Source organism: Pelophylax lessonae (genome assembly GCF_965119305.1).
Source record: "Pelophylax lessonae genome assembly, chromosome: 8".
NCBI classification, from domain to species: Eukaryota; Metazoa; Chordata; class Amphibia; order Anura; family Ranidae; genus Pelophylax; species Pelophylax lessonae.
The window spans coordinates 55,051,087-55,073,214 of NC_138775.1; the positions used below are offsets into that span (position 1 = coordinate 55,051,087).

A 22,128-nucleotide genomic window follows, 5' to 3' on the forward strand; every position below is an offset into this window, starting at 1 on the left:
GAGTAGCGCTTTAGGTCTCATTCACAAGGCCATTTAGCTGCATACACTGGATTTCCGCTGCATGAGTCAGCAGATTCTTGTGGCTAGAATGAGAGGTGCATAGCGTTGGCTGCTCTGGCTGTATAAAGTAATGACAGGCTAACAGCTGCTATCACTGTTTATATGTAGCCACACACCAAGTGGTTACCTCTGTTAGGGATGGGTATCAGAGCCTGGATGCATCTGACTGCATCCAGGCTTGGACACCTGTCCTTAATCGTAGGTAACCACTTGATGAGAAGCTACATGCAAACAGTGACAGCAGCTGTTAGCCTGTCATTACCTTTTACAAGCTGCTGCTATTTGTACGCACCTGTCATTCCAGGTGAAAGAATCGCTGACTGATGCCGCTGGAATCATATTTATGCAGCTAAACAGCGATGTGAAGGAGGTCTTACTAAAAGGTATAGGGCAACGCTGGGAGCAAAGCATTGTGCATCCACGACCAAATCCCCCGTTTTTCATTTTAATGTGTTGAAAATCTGCCTGGCTCAGAATACCCATAAAAAGAATAAATGTTTTGGTACACTCAAAGTATTGCAGGCCTTGAATCAGCATACCTTCTAGCCAATTAGCATTTTTACCAATGGCAGCCTGCATATCCTCTTAATACAGGTTAGCTTTCTACACTAAAAAAAAAAAGTCACGCTTCACGAACTAGAAAAATAATGCTGTATAAAGCCTCATCTGTGCTGACAAATATTTCTACATCCTTGTTCTCGATTTGCCGAAAATGATGCAGAAATAAAAATCAGTTGACTTTTGATTTTTTCCAGTACGCTGCACTGCAATACCATTGTGAGTGACTTCTTTGTGAATAATTTTGCATCTAAATCATCTATCTGTCAGGAAGAACAGGGCCAGGACTAGTGTTATAAGCATCTTTCCGATGACTGAAAGAAAAAAAAAAAAAAAAAAAAAAAAGCATATTTAAAATTCTAGTGTCAAATCACGAAAACGTGTCAAGAGTGAATCATCTCCATCTTTGATAATTTTTTCTTCTTTCTTGTATGGGGATGAATAACTAATTTGTTTTGAGAGATTCTCCAGGATGAAGATCAGCAATTAATGTTGAAATATGATGAGTTTTTCCAAGTGGATAAACTTTTTTTTTTCAGTGAGGTAAGACTACACTTCAAAGAACTCTGTGCCAATGCAAAAAGCATACATATGGGATATCTTGTGTGCGTTGTCCTGTCATTGAGTGTGTGAAGAGGCATAAAAAAACAGGTTGTCAGGGACAGAAGTACAGCCCCCCACAGCCATTAATGTTAAAACAGAACTAAACGTTCTCTATCATTATTAACTATTTTTAATCCTTATGCTGCTAGCATTAGTAAATAGATAGGTAGGTATATTATAATTACTTATTAACTTTTTTTTTTTTTGGTTGCTGTGCTGCTATGGCTTTTTTTTGTGATTTAATAGCATAAATAAGGAAAAAACTTTTTTTAAGTTCATGTATTGTTTTAGAAGCTAGGCCTCCTCTATTGACCTGCTAATGAACCCGTTGGACTGGTTTGTGAAGCTCAGCACAAGAAAAGATGCTACAGGAATTGGAAAAGAAGTAAGGGGGAAGGAAAGTACTTGAACAAGCCATGTGCTCCAGACAAAGGAACACTAAGAGCACGTTGCAGGACTTTGGAGAAGAAATGGTCTGGAGGATCCTGAGAGAAGACTATCACAAGGAAGCTAAGTAGATGCCAAGTAGATGTTTAGTATATTTTTATTGCATACATTGTATTTAATTATTTGTTAGGAAAGATAGATAGCTTGTACATTGTAGGCATATTTTGTAATATCTGTCAGTCTTGTACTGTTTTCATGAAACTGTACTGGTTTGCATGTGCAGCATTTTCATTTAGAAAAAGCACATTATTACATTACAGAGCTTTAATTGCTTCCTTGGGTTCACTGAAAGAACCCCGAATAAATACAAAGCAAAACAGTTGCTTCCTGGTTTCTGGCCTAGGCCAAAATTATGTCATACATCCCAGGAGTCTTCATGGGCATTTTATTTTTGCTTTCATTTGGAGGAAAGGAGGAAGGGTTTTCTCAGCTAATAACCCCCTCTCACCTGCGTGGCAAAGCTAGGGGCAGATGGATTCCAGGAAGTAAATGCTACATGAATCATCTCCCCCTACTAAAGATGGTCACGACTACAAATGCTGGGGGAAGGGAGTTAAAAATGATTTCTCAGCAAAATAAACAATGAAGACATGGATGGATGGGTGAGCTTGCTTTGAACAATGAAAATGAATTAAATAAGTGTTTTCAGTTAATGGTGATCAGATACTGTTTCATTCCGCTTTAAAAGTTGGGTAGGGACAGGAACTTCTAGAGGCTGGTAATAAATTCTAAAACGAGCCCAAGCCATTGCAGATGACAAATTTTATGTTTTATTTATTCTATTCGGTTATACCCTATAAATAAATAGTAAATGTACATTGGATTGCAATGATATGGGTTAGGTTTAAGTTTGTTGTTTAGGTTGTGTTAACATCTATTCACTTTAGAGAATCAATAGAACATGTCATTTGACCAGGGGTGCCCAAACATTTGCACGTAGCTGAAATTCCTGATATTTTGAAGAGCGGAGAAGCTACATCCGGTCTTCTGTTCGGTGGTTCCCATCGACGTCTCCTCTTTCCTGGAATCCTTTCACCCAGCACTCAGGCTCTTCCTGGAACGCGGTCTAATCATGTTTTAGTAATACGATAACGGAACGATCTGACAACTGCAGGAAATAAGAGCACTCACAAACCTAAAGTGTTTACTCTGTCCTTCCAGCTTTACGGAAATCAACACACGGCGTCAGACCGGGGCGGAGATGCATCTCACAACACTACGCTGGTTGGAAAATTGCTATCGCGGCTTTGATAGGACCGACAGCAGAAAACCTTTATCATTTTGGTGCAGGAGGCAGATAAGAATTTGCACAGAGGTGAAAAGGTAGATAGACTTATGATGGAGATAATTGCCTGATAGAGAACGACAAATTCTTCATGCTGCGAGAGGTGCTGCAACAATTTTCGGAATCTGATTTTAAGGAAACTCGGGAAAGATAAAAATACAGAAGCTGCTCGCTTTTTATAAATGTGCGGGCTCCATGGCGGTCACTGAGAAAGGGGAGGCCATAACAGAGATGCTGCAGACAACAGGTAAAATCAGTTGGTAAAGCACTAATGCTATTTGGTAAATTCTGGAACTGTACCACCACTATAGTCAGAAATTCCACTTTTTCCACAGTTTAAATAATGGCCACAGCGTTTGCAGTTTTAAAGTAATTCAGTTGCTAAAATGAAGATACATATTAAATGGCCCCATACATGGAGAACATTGGTTACTCAGGTCTCCTGCTGCCCACGCTGCTCATCTTTGCAGTAATAAAGACCCTACAAACCAGATATGTCTGGGAATGCCAGATTCCTGGTCCTCCAGTGCACTCAGAGGATTGTTCTGCCAGTCCACTACTATGTCATGTAGTGGCAAAGGGACCAGTGGGAGGAATCAGTGCGTGGTGGGGACCAAAAAACTGTAGCTCTCCAGTGTACATCTCCAAGTGTTGAATTATGCACTATATTCAGTTTTTATTTTTTATTATTATTATTATTATAATACAGCGCCAACAGTGTGCGCAGTGCTTTACAACGTTAGGGCAAACAGTACAGTTACAATACAATTCAATACAGGAGAAATCAGAGGGCCCTGAGGGTCCCAGAGAGCTTATTACTGCAAAGATGGTGGCACTGGCAGCAGGAAGGTGAGTATTCAACGTCTTCTTTGAAGAGGGAACGCTTTATTTTTAAATCTTTATTTTAGTGACTAAGTGGCTTTAAAAAATTATTTTATGATACAATTCTCTACTCTGCACCCTTCCACTTTGGGAACAGTCAGTTGAAACATTTGGTCTGAAAGTCATTTACTATGCTACTTTGCCCATTGAGGACCAACCAACAGTTTCTCCTAGAGCTTGAGTCCCCTCAACTATTGCTATGCACCATACTCAAGTTCTCCAAAAGCTTCCTTCGTCCATTTAGAGCCTTGGGTCTAAGCCCTCTAAAGAGCTGTTTAGTCATGGGTCTGTAAGGTCTATTTCAGTGAAAGTCAGAGCTCACACAGGGTTAATAACCTGTTCCGCTCCCCTATGTGACATGCTCCATGAGCATGGGGATTGGCTGTTAATGCCCAAGCACTGCATCCTTGGAGAACAGGAGAGGAATCGCATGCTTCCCAATACTAAATAGCAGTGGGTTCTTTCCCATACCAATGACACCCCCAGTCCACTGATACTTACCTTTGGCTTGCTCCCGTCATTCCATTAATCCAACAGACTAATGGGGTGACTGGGGAGAATGCCAAAGGTAAGTATCAGTGGACTGTGGGGGGGGGGGGGGAGTTGTACTTTTAGGAGTACTTATCACTTTGCCCCTATTTGGCAAAATGATAGATTCTCTTTCAAATAAGAGTATTGTCTGTAGTACTACCCCCCATGCCCAACCCACTGACACTTACCCTTGGCTTGCTCCCGTCATTCCATTCATCCAACAGACTAATGGGGTGACTGGGGAGAATGCCAAAGGTAAGTATCAGTGGACTGTGGGGGGGGGGGGAGTTGTACTTTTAGGAGTACTTATCACTTATCCCCTCTTTGGCAAAATGATAGATTCTCTTTCAAATAAGAGTATTGTCTGTAGTACTGCCCCCCATGCCCAACCCACTGATACTTACCTTTGGCTTGCTCCCCCGTCACTCAGTTTATTCAATGGGCAAATAGAGTGAAAGTGGTTCTTCTAAGAGACTAAGAGAACCTGTCCCTCTTTAACTCCCAAAACTGAAAAAGTGATAGACACACTTTCAAATAATGACACTTTTCCACTGCAAGTACCGGCTCGGATCTACTCGGCCCTGCTTGGCCGGGTTTGCTTTTCCACTGCTGGTACCGCATGGTACGGTGTTGGAACGGTTCGGTACGGTACGTTATGGTTTGCTTTTCCAATAAAGTAGTACTAAAGTTAAGTGGGTGGCATAACAATGGGGTGGGTGGGATTCTCTGACCAATCAGTGGCTAGTAGTGACTGCATGCAAAGGATTGTGGGATATGGTACCGGGTATGGTACCTCTTGGAACCACAATCGAGTAGGTACTGTTTTTGAGAGCCGCACCGTTCGGTTCCATGCAGTGGAAAAGCGCCGCCGTACCATACCGTACCGAACTGTTCCTACACCATACCATGCGGTACCAGCAGTGGAAAACCACAAAAGCGAGCCGAACCGTTCGGTTCCATGCAGTGGAAAAGCGCCATAAGAGTATTGACAGTAATAGGAATTTAGTAAGCAGAGCACCCCTGTCATTCTGTTTGTCTATTGAATGAATGGAGTGACAGGGGAGCAAGCCAACCATTGGTATCAGTGGGTTGGGGAAGTGGGGGAGGGGGCAGTAGTACAGTCAATGCTCTTATTTGAAAGATAATTTACCATTTTGCCAGTTAAGGGTAGAGTGACAGGTTCTCTTAGAAGAACACCTTTCCCTCCAGCACATTGATTCTTACCTTTGCCTTGCTCCCCTGTCACTCCTTTCACAAGTTAAGTATCAGTGGGCTGGGGGGAAAGGTGTTTTTCTAAGAGAACCTGTCACTCTTTGACTCCCCTAACTGGAAAAGTAATACGACGCTCTTTCAAATAAGAGTATTGGCAGTAATAAGGATTTAGTGAGTGGACCAGCTAGCCAAAGGGAATACCAGCAAAAAAAAACCCTAAAGGCACTCAGATGGAAGGCGGCGCCCTCAAAGCCAGTTCAAACACAGGATTTCGCTGTTTGCCTGAAGAGTAGCCTATCCAAATTATTTGAATACCAAGCAGCCATTCTTGTCTCAAAAATAAAAGAAAAAAAAACCCTTAAGACTAATTATTCTTTATCTAGGATTGTACTCCATGTGTAAATCTGCTATTTAACAATCAAAGCCTTTAGACCACTTTTGATTAGTGCAGGTATGGGGTAGCTGTCTCACCCCTGCTTAGCGGAACCTGCTGCTTGTACAAAAGACGGCGGCGCAGCTGGACGGATCCACCAGACGGCGTCACTCTTTCATGTGCAGGATAAGCTGCTGCATAGTGATAAATCACTAAAGATACTACGAGGGGGAGAGAACAGCATGGGCCATCGTAATTTGTACACCGAATATCTACTGCAGTACGCATCAAATGGCTGCGAGAGGCCCGGTTTTGAAGAACTCGCAGAATGTTTTAACTGTAAACCATGGGATCTGGCCGTGTGTTAAGCACCGTTCTTTGCCTTCAGAGACTACTGCAAAGAGAACCGTTAAAGAGGACCAATCATTACAATTCACACTTATTGATGGCACATGTTGGGCATATTAATAACATCAATTTTTAGTTAAAAAAAAAAAGAAGACAATGAGAGAAAAATGGCTGCTTCAAAACTAAACCGAAGGTCATAGGATCGCGGAATATCTGCAATAATGGGGGTGTTTTAGGTTCTTGAAGACTTTTCTAGTATAGTATAACTAAAGTCAAATTTTTTTTTTTCTTTAATTTGGACGAAGCTGGGTGGGTTTAGAACTATTGTTACTGTGTCCATGTTATGGAGATTAACACTCTCCAATAATCCAAATCACCACTGTCACATGGAATGAAATTGAGGGTAAATCCAAAATTCTGAGCTGCAACAAGAACATAAATAGAGTGGATATCCTCCAATTGGGAGAGGGGGGGGGGGTACCCTCACATTGAAAAGATAGCCTTTCACCTCCTGTTGGATCTACGGGCCAGGAAGTGAAGGGAAATCTCCCTACAATCTCCTTCACTTAAAAAAACAAAAAAAAAAAAGAGAACGCAACATGGCAGCATTTTTAACCTTTTCCACTTTATCTAAAAATGGGGGAAAAAAACTTTGGCTTTAGCTATACTATTAAAGTGTTCCCAAACCCAGGAGCCTGTTTTCACTATATCTGGTCTCCCCCAGTACACAGAACATAGAAATGAAAGAGTTTTAGTAAGTATAAACTGCTAAATACCCTTTCCCATCAGCAGTATATAGCATTCATGTGACTTCTATCAGAATCTGGTTAAAGCTTGTAGGAGGAATTGTAATTCTCTCCTGACTGTCCTATGAGGCTGTAGGACCCCTGCCCCTCTGTATGGACAGTGCTGATTGGCCCTGTGCTGATCATATGCACCCTCCCTCCCCCAAAAAAAAAAAAAAAAAACTCTTTAGCAATACACACTATAAAACATAAAAAACACAATACATGTTAGGAGGGGAATCCTTGGGGCAATCAAAAATGGAGAAAGATCTGGAAGTCTTGGTTGATGATAGATTAGGCAACAGCATGCAATGTCAAGCGGCAGCTGCCAAAGCCAGCAGATTATTAGCATGCATAAAGAAAGGGATGTATTCCAGAAATAAAACTATAATCCTTCCACTTTATAAAACTCTGGTCCGACCACATCTGGAGTATTCTGTCCAGTTCTGGTCGTCAGTCCTCAGGAGGGATGTGTTGGAGCTGGAGAGAGTCCAGGGAAGGGCAACTAAACTGATTAGGGGGTTGGAGGACCTTAACTATGAAGAGCGGCTGCAATCGCTCGATTTATTCTCCCTGGAGAAGAGACGTCTGAGGGGGGACATGATAGCAATTTATAAATATCTTAATGGGGATCTCAGCTTAGAAAAAAAGCTGTTCATTCGAAGGAATTGCATGAGGACTCGAGGACATACAATGCGATTAGAGGAGAAGCGTTTTAACCTCAGGCAACGAGGAGGGTTCTTTACTGTTAGGGCTACAAGATTGTGGAATTGTCTACCACAAGAGGTGGTTTCTGCAGGTAGTATGGTGGCTTTCAAAAGACTCTTAGACTTACATTTCAAGGATCAGGACATTAAGGGCTATGTGAGATGATTACAGCCACACACACCTACACAGGTTGAACTGGATGGACTATTGTCTTTATTCAACCTCACCTACTATGTAACTATGTAACACACTAAACTGAGCATGCGCAAGGCTCTGTACTCTCAGCGGATAGATTGGGGGCAGTTGAACAAGGGGAAGATCAGAGAAGACAGGATCAAACAGCCTTTTTACACAATGCGGTAGATTGGGTTACACAGCTAATGCACCCTCCCAAGAAAAAAAAAAACTCTCTAGCAATACACACCAAACTGAGCATGTGCAAAGTGCCCCCAAGGCTCTGTCTTATCAGGAGATAGATTGGGGACTGTGGAAGAAGGGGAAGATCAGAGAAGACAGGATCAAACAGCCTTTTTACCAAATGCGGAGGATTAACCCCCTAGGTTCCACAGTGAGTAGAGCAAGCATGCTTTACTGCATATACAGACTGATTTTTACTGTTGTGGGTTTAGGCTGAACAGATTCTCTCTGGAAGACTTGCAGTGAGATAAGAAGATTAGCAGGAAGCAAAGCCTGCAAAAGTTAAAAAAAAAAAAACGTTTAACTTTTACAAAGCCTGATAAAGCTAAAGACGTTTTTTTACTGAGTGGGGAGGGATTAGAACCTCTGGTTTACTTTCTGTCCTGCTGACAACTGTCTACTAGACAGGAAGTGAGAGAAAATAAGAAATCAGGACACAAACTGTAATTCTATTCTGACTGATTTTAGCCCCTCAGCCTGCCCAAAGCTCGGATAGGCTGCACACTCCCCTCCCGGAAGAATTAAAATGCTAGAATTGGATGCACGCAGACTAAACACTTAGTGTGTATGTAGCATAATCCTTCCCCATTTTAACCATAATTAAAAACATGTTTTTGGCTTTACATGCACTTCAAACTGATCTCTTTTGCAAATTTATTTTTATTGAAGGTGAATAGTTGATCTCTAAAGACCTTTTAGAAACTTGTAAGACGTTTTCAAAATATCTCAGATTTTTAGAATTAAAAAGCTATCCCTCCAGTGCAGTGACTTTGCCTAGGCTGAGGTGATATCATCCGTCTGCTGTAGGCAAGAAGAAGCATTTCCTCAGTCTCCTCTGGAAGCTAGTCTACATTTATACCGGTGATCAGGGAGCGATTAGTAGCGGCGGGAGTTCGAGATTCCTGCTGCGGCCGCCGCCCTGTTCACCATGACAGGTCGCAGTTGACCCTAGCTATTCCCGGCTCCATGGGCAGCCAATAATTACCCGCAGTGATCGCTGCTGGATGCACAAAAAGTGCGTCCACCAGCAATCGCCGCAAGTAATCGCTGGCTGTTAGGGCAACTGCCAATAGCTGCTGCTACCTGTCATTATAGCTAACAGGCCACCCTAGGAGCCGCAGCAGGAATCTCTAATTTCTGCTGCTACTAATAACTCTATAACTCGAAATAAATCAGCCCTAATAGCCGGGGTAAATCTAGCCTTTTACCTGCATATGATCTAGCATGCATACACTTAACATGGAATATATATCTGATGCTTTATAGAAAACTGTGACTTGTAGCAAATATAGAGTTAAAAAGAAGACGCATGGGGCAGAGAGTTTTTTTTTTCCTAGCATAACCTGAAGGACAATGGCAGGCATATATACAGTATCTCACAAAAGTGAGTACACCCCTCACATTTTAGTAAATATTTTATTATATCTTTTCATGTGACAACACTAAAGAATTGACACTTTGCTACAATGTTAAGTAGTGAGTGTATATCTTGTATAACAGTGTAAATCTGCTGTTTCCTCGAAATAACTTAACACACAGCCAATAATGTCTAAACCTCTGGCAACGAAAGGGAGTACGCCCCTAAGTCAAAATGTTCAATCTGGGCCCAAAGTGTCAATATTTTGTGTGGCCACCATGATTTTCCAGCACTGCCTTAACCCTCCTGGACATGGAGTTCATGCATCTTGCGCTCCTCAACCTTCCATTTGAGGAAGCCCCACAGATGCTCAATAGAGGTTAGGTCTGGAGACATGCTTTGGCAGTCCATCCCCTTTACCCTCAGCTTCTTTAGCAAGGCAGTGGTCATCTTGGAGGTGTGTTTGGGGCCGTTACGTTGGAATACTGCCCTGCAGCCCAGTCTCCAAAGGGAGGGCATCGTGCTCTGTTTCAGTATGTCACAGTACGTTAGCATTTATGGTTCCCTCAATGAAATGCTCCCCAGTGTTGGCAGCACTCATGCAACCCCAGACCATGACACTTCCACCACCATGCTTGACTGTAGGCAAGACACACTTGTCCTTGTACTCCTCACCTGGTTGCCCCCATACATAAGTTTATCTTGGTCTCATCAGACCACAGGTCATGGTTCCAGTAATCCATGTCCTTAGTCTGCTTGTCTTCAGCAAACTGTTTGCGGACTTTCTTGTGCATCATCTTTAGACAGCCATGCAGACCAATTTGATGCAGTGTGCAGTTTATAGTCTGAGCACTGACAAGCTGACCCCCCACCCCTTCAACCTCTGCAGCAATGCTGGCAACACTCATGCCTCTATTTCCCAAAGACAACCTCTGGATATGACGTTGAGCACGTGCACTCAACTTCTTTGGTCGACCATGGCGAGGCCTGTTCTGAGTGGAACCTGTCCTGTTAAACCACTGTATGGTCTTGGCCACCGTGCTGAAGCTTAGTTTCGAGTCCTGGCAACCTTCTTATAGCCTATGCCATCTTTATATTGAGCAACAATTCTTTTTTTTAGATCCTCAGAGTTCTTTGCCATGAGGTGCCATGTTGAACTTCCAGTAACCAGTATGAGAGCGTGAGAGCGATAACACTAAATTTTACACACCTGCTCCCCATTCAAACCTGAGACTTTGTAACACTAACAAATCATTTGACTCTGGGGGGGGGGGGGGGGGATGGCTAAATGGGCCCAATTTGGACATTTTCAATTAGGGGTGTACTCACTCTTGTTGCCAGCGGTTTAGACATTAATGGCTGTGTGTTGAGTTATTTTGATGGGACAGTAAATCTACACCGTTATACAAGCTGTACCCTCACACACATTGTAGCAAAGTGTAATTTCTTCAGTGTTGTCATATGAAAAGATATAATAAAATATTTATAAAAATGTAAGGAGTGTACTCACTTTTGTGAGATACTGTATTTATAAAACATCCTTCATTTAATATATATATTCCTTTCAAACTACTGGAACCAGATAATCATAAATGAATTGTAATCAATTGAACGCCATCTTTATACTTCAATTTTATGTGTCAGCTCCATACTGTAACATAACCCACCTGAGATTTGCTCTTAGGCCTATTGCTGGTCGAACTACAACAGTAACACCTACCCTGAAGTCACCCATCACCTCCTGCCCATTAGCTTACAGAGAAGACACTGACACTTCCAAGTCTGATTTTAGCCTTCACCTGGCCTGTTGAAACCCAGTATTAAAGGTTTAAGGTAATTACACCCTAGTTATACAAAAATATGCTTTCATGGCTTTTAATAGAATACGTAAGTGAACTAAAGGGTGTTTAAAAGCACCGTTATTTATACTAAACCAATTAACCATGAGCGTCCCACTCTTGGCGATATTTAAAAGACCAGTAATAATCTGAAAAGCATCCGAAGACAACCTGCCAAATTAGATAATGTCCAAGAAAACTGAAAGCTTGCATTTATTCATACCATTTAATTAAATTGTGAACACCAGGTCACGGACAAACCTCTTGCCGTCTTTGGCACATACAGTGCTATGTCCATAGACATCAAGATGCAGCAGATAGTGAGAACATCAGATTTACCATGTGACCGCACTTGTTGGGAAGGGATTAGGAAGGCGGAGATAAATACCTCTTATATTTCTCATATCTAAAGGAAAACTCCCATTTTATACCCAATATAATTGCTATATAAGCCATTTTGTACGCCAGCATTGTTGAAAATTACCTTTCTGTTTTAATCTGTAAACAGGAGTGCTTTTTTGAAACTTATTTGCAAACCTATGGTACTAGTCTTTACTTTGTAGTTAGGCATTTCCCAAAATCTTCATCACCTCTGCTCCACTGTCTCTTTTAGGCGCAGAGTTTGAAGTCAGATAAATACAATTCAAGTCTCTTGAATGGAATATTATATAAAAGAATGAGAGCGCCACATAGTGAATAAGTATACTTTTATCTTGAAAACATAGGATGAGCTATAGTCAACACGTTTCAAGGGCTTACAGCTCTCCCCCCTCTTCAGTGCTGAAAATAATGAAGTGTACTGGGCACAATTGAGAATTTGAATGATTCGCTGTCAAATTGGCATTTTATAATAATTTAAATCCTACATTTATAGGATGCTGTCCAGTGTAACTGTCAGAACCTGGGTCTGAACCTGCGACCTCTGCTGTGTCTGGCAGTGTCTTTTGCTGAGCCACCTGGGATGCTGGACAGCTCCCTCGACAATTCTCTGAATGATCTTGTCTTGAACCTTGTTTCTGTTGAACTTCCTATTTTAGCCGTGTCTTTGTACTTCCTGTTTGACACATTACTGTGCTTTCTCCAGCCTATAACTCACTTTTGCCACTCCTGTTGCCATCCGTATCTTGGCTACGACTCTTTACTTACCTTTGGCTTGTTTCTCGAATATGCTTCTGCATAATTCCAACCTGCAACCACTCATTACCGACCTTTGGCTTGTTTACTGACTACAGTTCTGTTTATTCCTACCTGCTATATCTGCTACTGGACGCCAGATTGCTCACCCCCTAGTGGGGTGATCCTAAAGGACCAAGACCTAGTACTAACATGCAGCAAAGCCCATATCCACTATCGGGAGCTCTGGTGAAAACTGTTTAGTGCTTACACTCCGCACTTCGGGTGAGCCCATGTCATCAACCAGGGTGACCTGCTGCTGTACTTATCCAGCTGGGCCTTAATGCTATAGCTCCTGGTCTCTGAGTCTGCCTGTGAAAATACCCCATTAATTGCTAACAACCTAAACCTGACGGAGGGAGAGCTGTGTATCACTGAACCACGTTGGCCTTAACTAATTTACTGGACATAGTACAAACCTGTGGAACTCTCCTCCTTTTATATACTGCTTTCAACACTCCAGAGAACCTTGGTAATACCTGAGTTGATAGAGCGTTACCTTTAAGAATTTTAAAAATTTAAATTGTGATATGGGATGTGGTGCCTTATATGAAACCTTGCCCCCTAGCAAAAACATCTTTATTACTTTCAGAATTATACGTTATTACTTTTCACTATCAGTGGGTCCCGTGCTCCACTAACACGTCTCATGAATGTAATATGGCATTCCTGGCACAGATCTCGAGCTGCCTACAGCAGCCTCTCGCCTTATGACTTGCTATGTAGTTACAATGTTGAAGTTGGCTCATTAGGTAAGAGAAGACAGAGGAAATGCTTCTTTCTGCCTGCAGCAGACTAACGACATCTCAGCTCAGGCAAAGTCCCTGGACTGGAGCTTATGAATTGCCTTTAAATGAAAAAAATACAACTTTTTATTTTAAAAAATATATTGCGGTTGTTTTTTGCTCCATGTTGGGAATTTATTCATGCAGATATGTACACTTACTGTACACAGTCCACTTTATGTTCTCTGACTAGATATTTATCTTGCGAGCTACACATCCAAAGATACACTTTATTGTCAAATGTATTGTAAAGACCTGCCTTTACACACACATGAATTTTAATGGCATCCCAGTCTTGGTCCGTAGGGTTCAATGAGTTGGCCCACCCTTTGCAGCTATAACAGCTTCAACTCTTCTGGGAAGGCTGTGCTCAAGGTTTAGGAGTGTGTCTATGGGAACGTTTGACCATTCTTCCAGAAGCGTATGGACAAGAAGGCCTGGCTCACAGTCTCCACTCTATTTCATCCCAAAGGTGTTCTATCTGGTTGATGTCAGGACTCCGTGCAGGCCAGTCAAGTTCCTCCACCCCAAACTCGCTCATCCATGTCTTTATGGACCTTGCTTTGTGTACTGGTCCAAATCATTTGGTGGAGGGGGGATAACGGTGTGGGGTTATTTATTAGGGACTGGGCTTGGCCCCTTAGTTCCAGTGAAGGAAATTTTTAAGGCATCAGCATACCAAGGTTTGGTACAATTTCATGCTCCCAACTTTGTGGGAACAGTTTGGAGATGGCCCCTTCCTGTTCCACATGACTGCGCACCAGTGTACAAAGCAAGGTTCCAATACTTTTGACAATATAGTGTACGCCAGAGCTGCAAAGTTACTACATCACTGAAACTGAGTATAGAAAAGCGAGTGCCTTCCACTTAGCTGTTGTATTTTAAGCTGAACTCTAGACACACATAAAAAACACAAATGAATGCAGCTCTGTAATCATTAATACAAAATTAACTGTATTTTTTAAATGCAAGCAGTTTAGGGACCTTAACTTGGACTGACATCAGCCTCAAACAGTATCTGTACAGCAGAGTTGTGGTGTGAGAAGAAGCCAATGATTTTACTGCATTGATAAGCAGCATTCTGATGAAGGAAGAAAGCAGGACAGAGAGATGATCTCATCACTATGCTGCTTCTCCTTTCACTGTTCAGTCACAGACTAGAGTAAGGCCAGAATGATCTGGGCCCCAGGAAAAGTGGGATGAATGTTGCTGGCCAACAAACTGAGGACATCTACTGGCAGAGAAACATACTGCAGGTGAAAATGTCTAGACTAAAGCAGCAAAAGCTGATTTTGTTATTTTATGTTAAATGGCCTATTTTTTTTTTATCTTGTTATTTTTGGATCAAATTCTGCTTCATATATTTCAGCACGTGCACTAGGAGAAGCTCTCTCTGTATCTACAGGACAGAAGCAGCTCAGGATCTGAAACAATACACTTAGAAACCTTCTAGTGCACATAGCTGATATAGTCCATTTTTTCTTAGCATAACTGGAGTTTTACTTTAAACTTGTACTTTATATTTTCAGTTTATTGTTCTCTTCAACCATCATCACTTTGCTGACACAGATAAGAAGAATACAAAATGTTACTGGGCTCTCATTTTATGCAATATGTTCCGCTCTAAAGTACGAAATGAATGGATTTACAGTAAGAAGATAAAATGTCTGACCCGAACTTGGTCAACTGCCGAAATGCATAATTGGCTCCAGGCGGACTGAGAGTCTTAATTCCCTGCACGGTATTAAGCGTCCGATGTCTTTTGCCACCCACTCCAACATCAGTTTGAAGAAACTCAGATTTCTTTTGACCTAGTTACTACAGTTGGCGGATCGCTGCAAAGAGCTAAGTGCTGAAATATGAAAACTAGATCTGAGAATCTTTGCTATGCTTGCCCAGTGCCCTTTACAGAATGAAAGATGAGACTTGATTGGCTGCCCTGGGTGCTAGCCCAATTTGTTTAATATAACGGCCACAAAAAAATCTTTAAGCAGAACCCCAACCAAACAAGCAAACTAAAAATAAATAGTCAACGAAAGAATTAAATAATTAAACCAGCGTTTGCTACAACATTAACTTTGAGTAAAGAGAAAGAACTTTTTTTTTTCTGCCACTAGATGTCCTCAGTCTGATAGCAAGTGTTATTCAGCTGACTTCCTTTGCACCCAGGCTGTCATGGACCCAACCCAGCCTGTGATTGGTGAAGGTAAGGGCTCTTTCACACGGTCCGCCTCCATAGGCGGATCCGTGCTGCTCAGCGGGGATCGATCTGCGATCCCCGATGAGCCGGCGGATGACAGCTCCGTCTCCGCTTGCTGCTCTCTATGGGGAATCGGATGAGAGCGGACCGCCTGTCCGCTCTCATCCGATCCCCAGGACGGATGGAAAATAGGGTTTCCATCCGTCCGTATTTCACGGACAGGATCGGATGCGGATGGCAGCGGGTGTCAGCGGAGATGTCACCGCTGACATCCGCTGCTCCATAAGGCTGAATGGGGCATCCGATCAGATCCGCCTAAAAAACTGACAGGCGGATTTGATCGGACCGCCCGTGTGTAAGTGCCCTAAAGCAGCAAAGGGATGAGCTAATTTCTCTGTCACTCTGCTCTCTCCTCCTTTGAAACATGCTTCTAGTCAGCAAATAAATTCATTGTCTTCCTGTGCTGCTTCTTCCTCTCACACTCCAGCTTTGCTGTACAAGGAGTGCAAGAGGCTGATACCAAATCAAATTTAAATACTTATACTTTTTGCATTTAAAAAATGATGTATTATTAATTACAGATCTGCATCAAGGCCTCATGCATGCTGGACATTTTGCTATCTCTCCAAGACCCATTTCCAGCGTTGTTTTGGCAGAGAAAATGATTAACGCTTGTAAACTCGTTTAGGTGCGTGAAGAGCTTGGACGTTAATTATTTTACTGGTCAGAAAAATAATTTTTTCTGGCCATTGAAATAATGAACAAACGCTAAATGCACCTAGCGTTAACGTGCGTTCAGATGTATCAAGCGCTTTTTCTGCCAAAACACTGCTGCTCCTGGACACGCTGGCAGTGGAGTTTTCTGCCTCTAAACGCCTATGGGCACACAGGCCAACATAAATGGGTGGTTAGAGGTAGAAAAAAAAAAAGCTAGATGTCCCTAGGAGAAGCATTAAAACGTCCAGTGTGGATGAGGCCCAAAGCTGAAAACCAGGTATACATTTTTTTCCACAATTCCATCGTTCCAGCTTGGACCAATATAAGTATGCATCCGCCATACCTGTGTGACCGCTGTGGAGTGGCAGCTACTACAGCTATTGCTGCTTTCTTCTGGGTCCCATGCCCAGCAGTTGCCCTACTGAATAGCACCCACAGAGGGTTATGTGCTTGGCTCAGGTGCTATTCATAGAACAAACCTTAAATTTTTCTCAATGAATGCAAAGCCTTTACTGACTGAACTGGCCCATCAATCCACCTTTCCCAATGGTGGTAACATGGGTATACGCCGGTCCTAGCGTAAGCATGCCTACATGTATGTAAATATGCTTATGCATGTTTACGCTATGATCTGAGTATATCTGCGTCTAGCCCTATCCTGTAATACAGGCAGCTGTATGCAACATCTATGGCTTCCAGATACTGAATGCTGCTGTATTTTACATTTCATGGCCCTATACGCCAGGGGCGTAACTAGATTTCTCAGGGCCCCAGTGCAAGAAATCATGAAGGCCCCCCCCCCCCCCCCCCCGAAAAAGCATATTTTTGACACTTTTTTTTTTCCAACGTATAACAAAGTAAAACATTTCTGTTTCTGGGTTCAATGGCGGCAATGGTGGGGAGGGGGGTGTGATCAGTGGCGGCGGTGGTGGGGAGGGGGGTGTGATCAGTGGCGGCGGTGGTGGGGAGGGGGGGTGATCAGTTGCGCCGTGGTGGGGAGGGGGGTTTGATCAGTGGTGGCGGTGGTGGGGAGGGGGGTGTGATCAGTGGCGGCGGTGGTGGGGAGGGGGGGTGATCAGTTGCGCCGTGGTGGGGAGGGGGGTTTGATCAGTGGTGGCGGTGGTGGGGAGGGGGGTGTGATCAGTGGCGGCGGTGGTGGGGAGGGGGGGTGATCAGTGGCGGCGGTGGTGGGGAGGGGGGTTTGATCAGTGGTGGCGGTGGTGGGGAGGGGGGTGTGATCAGTGGCGGCGGTGGTGGGGAGGGGGGGTGATCAGTGGCGGTGGTGGGGAGGGGGGTGTGATCAGTGGCGGCGGTGGTGGGGAGGGGGGGTGATCAGTGGCGGTGGTGGTGGGGAGGGTGGTGATCAGTGGCGGTGGTGGGGAGGGGGGTGTGATCAGTGGCGGCGGTGGTGGGGAGGGGGGGTGTGATCAGAGGTGGTGATGGTGGTGAAGGGGGGGTGAAATTAGTGGCGGTAATGGTGAAGGGGGTGGGATCAATGGCGGTGGTGAGGGGGGGTGATGGTTGTGAGGGGGGGTGATGGTTGGGAGGGGGGTGGGATCAATGGCGGTGGTGAAGAGGTGATGGTGGAGAGGGATCAGTGGGGGTGATGGTGGGGGGGGGGTGGAGGAGGGGTGGGATGTGGTGTCATCCTCCCCCACCACCCCTGTCTTACTGATCCCATCCCCCCACCACCACAGATCTCATCCCTACACCCCCCAACACCTCTGTTGTAGCTAGGGATGAGATATGTTCTGTGCCAGGCATGGGATGGGATCATTAAGAGGCAGCATTCCAGCAAGCCAGCAAGGGTGGAGTTTGGGATCAAAAAGGCAAGTTAGTTCACTTACAATTAGCACTTAGCAGTCAGTCAGCTTCCCCCTCAGTCACTCAGCAACTCCAGCCAGGCAGGCACACTTCTAGCAGGCACAGCATGTAGTCTCTTCGCACTCGCAGAGGGGAGAACTCCTCCTCCCCCTGCACTCTATTGGTGTCCCTGCCTCACTGCATCAGCTCTGATTGGAGGATCGGCAGGGCTGGGGGCGGTGCAGGCAGCACAGCAGCAGATTGCAGCTTTACACAGAAAACTGGCTGCTTTAGACACCTCTCCCCCCCCCCCGTCGCCCGCCCGCCCGCACAACGTTCGTCTCTCAGTCTCAGCCAGACAGCCACTAGCGGACACGGAACAGTCAGGCTGACAGATGGGCCCCCTCACGCCGCGGCCGCGGTAAGAGAACGGGGGCTGGCGGGCCCCCCCTCAGGTAGCGGAACTCCAGGGCCCGGTCGCAAGCGCGACCGCTGCGACCCTGATAGTTCCGCTACTGCTATACGCCCATGTGCAAGAGCCCTAAAGTGGACCTGCCACAAGCCTAATTGAGCAGCTGTTACCTTCATGAGTACACAGTGATTGTGATAGTGAGGAAGTAGGGAAAGGATGTCATGGCTGAACTTTCCTTCCTGCCTATCCTGCTGATCCAATGGCTTCAGTACTTTCTGTGTAACTACCTAAGAACCAGAATGATGATTAGGAGTTTTGACAGATTGCATGCTTGCAGAGACTCAAAGGATTAAAGCCAGAGACTGCCAGGCAACTAGCATTTTCAGCAAGTTAGCACTGTAGGTTGCCATCTCCCTCTTAGTACAGGCTTTCTTAACACTGATCCCACTGTTATTTCTTCTAAATAGAGACACTATCATCAAGCTAAATATTGGTCTGTTAGAAGCAGCTATTGTCTTTTGAAATATAGAAATATATGAATAAAATCCTTGATAGCTGCATACCAGTTACAAGAATGTTACCCCACTTACAATCAATTGCAGCATCAGGCAGCTATTTAGCTTAAAGACAGGCTAGAAGATATTTTAAAGCAGCTTTATACTTTAAATGATCCAAAACTACTGTTAGCTTTTGATAGACAATAGAATGAAATACGACAATATTTTTATATATATATATATATATATATATATATATATATATATATATATATATATATATATATTTCTTGGGGCAGTCAGCTGGAAGATATTTAAAAAGTCACCACAGGAGACAATGATGATATAGGAGTTAGGAGGAGAAACCACAGCGTGTAGAAAGAAAATGATATCTGACACATCAGGAAGTGTAGAAAGAAAATGATATCTGACACATCAGGAAGTGTCGAGTAGAAAATGAAGATTTCCTTTGCCTTCTGCTGGAAAGGGGAATATTCCTCTTGGTTATACAGATCTAACATCTTCCAGCTGGTGACAGGGTCACTTTAACAAATGGTTTCAATACTTTCCATATTATTGATCCAGAACTGTATCCAGATCAGGAGTGCACACTTCACATGCTGCACGATTGTTCCAGGGTGAGCAACTTAGAATTCAGGAATCAATTACTACCAATTTTTTTCTGTCAGTGCATTTTTTCTCTGGGTTGCACTGCAGCTCTTTCATTTAGAACAGGAATCTCCAAACTACGGCCCTCCAGCTGTTGCAGGAACTACACCTCCAATGAGGCATTGTAAAACTCACATTCACAGACATGAATAGGCATGATGGGAGATGTAGTTCTTATACAACTGAAGGTCCATAGTTTGGAGAGCCCTGATTTAGAATATGATGTTCAAGGAGAGCCCATTATTTTAGAGACTGGATAGACATAGCCAGCAAAGGCGTTGTAAACCAGAGAAGGATGGAGATTCTGCTGTTGTGTTCGAGGAGAGAATAGAGGGGTCTGAAGCTGAGGTTTGGTAATAAAAATAGAAAACCCTTTAATTCTACATGTAGACCATGACCTTGAGAATATTTGAGCCATCAAGAACTTGGCAAGGGTAGAAAGCAGATACACCACCCAACAAATTACTTAAAGTCATCTGCTAATCTTACCTCCTCTTTGTACCAGCAGTGTAACCTCACTTCCCTTTGGACATTCGATCAGTAAATCCACAACTTGATTATGAGTAAGAGTCTGCACATTCTTCTTGTTCACCTCCACAATGAGATCTCCTTCTTTGAGGCCTCGGCACCGAGGACTGTCTACAATCTGTTTCACTCTTTGTCCACCACCACCGGGACTATCGGCTATGGTGAAGCCAAATCCCATTGGTCCTTTCACTATATGCACTGTGATGAGTTCAGGTTGTGTTGCTATAGAGGATGCCAAGGAAACAGTGTCATTAGGGTAACCATGGGAACCATTTGAAGATAAGTCCACGGGGCTGCTAGGCCTTGGCTCTTTTATGTTATTGGCTTTCCTGGTTTTACTGCTGTTGCTCGATGGCGAGTCGTAGGTCTCTTGTCCATTGACAATGATAGGGTCCTTGTCCAGAATGGCCACCGATGTCACCAGACTTGTATTGGGATCATCGGGATCAAAAGGAAGAGGGTAACCTCGGCAGAGTTCAAGGTCAACACTTTCACCGATTGGTATTGACTGGAAGATCTTCACAACTTGAGCATGGGTGTATCCGAGTACACAAATATCATTCACACTCACAATAACGTCTCCTATGGCGGACAAGAAATAAATATTAGATTTGGCATTCTGTTTTACTTGCTGAAACGTCATCTCTATGAAAGAACCGATTTACCACAAAACGGCACATTTTAAATCACATGCCCCATAAAAGGTCATGATTTTTTTCATTATGTACTTTTATTACCTCCCTGATAATATAAATGTGTCTAAATGCTTTAAAGTCGAACTGAAGGCAAAACATTTGTTTTTTTTAATTTGGATAGAGTAAAGGAGGGTTATAACCATCGGATTTTATTTACATCCATGTCCCATTGGGAAGATTTTCCTTCACTTCCTGTCCCATCACCACAAGTGAGAATCCCTTCAAAGCGAGGGAAATAGCTGGTAGTTACTAGAACTTGTGTCCCCAATGGAAGATTCTTCTCTCTGTTCCTGTTTTGGTGACCACTCAAAATTTGAAATTACAAACTCAACAGGTGTTCTAATCCCTCTCAAATCTATCCAAACAAAAAAAAAAAAAAAATGCCGTTAGGTTATACTTTAAAGCGGTATTAAACCCAAAAATGTGATATATTGCATCTTACCAATCAGTTTTTTTGTTAGTCTTTTTTGCCTCTGTTTTCACCTGGTGATAAGGCCAGTAACATACCTTTTGTATTGGAGCGCCCCCTCTCTGGATGAAAGAGCACAGGGGCATTTTTGGACAGCAGCACTGTCAGTTTGGGGGAATGTTAGATGTACTAGCATGTTTAGATAAACTAACAAATTAAGGCTAAACTCCAGATCACACTGCAGTTACACAACCAATTATAGCAACCGTTTTTTTTTTTTCTTTTGGGATGAAGGTTTTACATTAATTAATAAAATCTTTTCATTGCAAGCACCCCTCTCAGTAGCAAATGGTTTGTCTCAACACTCCCTACTGATACATTTGCAGGAGAGCTTGTTATGTTGAAAAACAACATAGTTACTGGCCAGGTCATTAGGGGAAAATAAAGGAAAGTAAGGCTTCCAGATACCGAGAAGCCTCCTGCCCGCAGACCCCCACAACCACCGGCCAGGGTTGTGGGGATGAGGCCCTTGTCCTCATCAACATGGGGGCAAGGTGCTTTGAGGTGGGGGATGCAGAGCTCCCCGTACCCCAAAGCACCAACACCCCCCCATGTTGAGAACATGTGGCCTGGTATGGTCCGGGGGGGGGGGGCGGCTCGCTCGTCCCCTCCCCATTCCTGCCCTACCGGCTGCATGCTCGGATAAGGGTCTGGTATGGATTTTGGGGGGGACCCCACGCCATTTTTTCGGCGTGGGGCTACCCTCAAATTCCATACCAGACCCGAAGGGCCTGGTTTGGAACCTTGGGGGGACCCCCATGCAGTTTTTATTCCCA

General features: G+C 43.7%; 1 protein-coding gene across 8 annotated transcripts in view; it reads right to left on the reverse strand.

Annotated features, from left to right (window-relative positions):
• MAGI1 (membrane associated guanylate kinase, WW and PDZ domain containing 1) overlaps nt 1-22,128 on the reverse strand; it is a gene marked incomplete at its 5' end in the record, with an annotated part of 797,934 nt that overhangs the window by 94,982 nt on the left and 680,824 nt on the right. For all 8 annotated transcript variants that reach the window (XM_082266002.1, XM_082265998.1, XM_082266000.1 and 5 more), the window contains one exon: nt 20,150-20,770. In XM_082266002.1, coding sequence (XP_082122128.1) covers nt 20,150-20,770 — 621 coding nt within the window. The remainder of the gene's footprint in view (nt 1-20,149; nt 20,771-22,128) is intronic.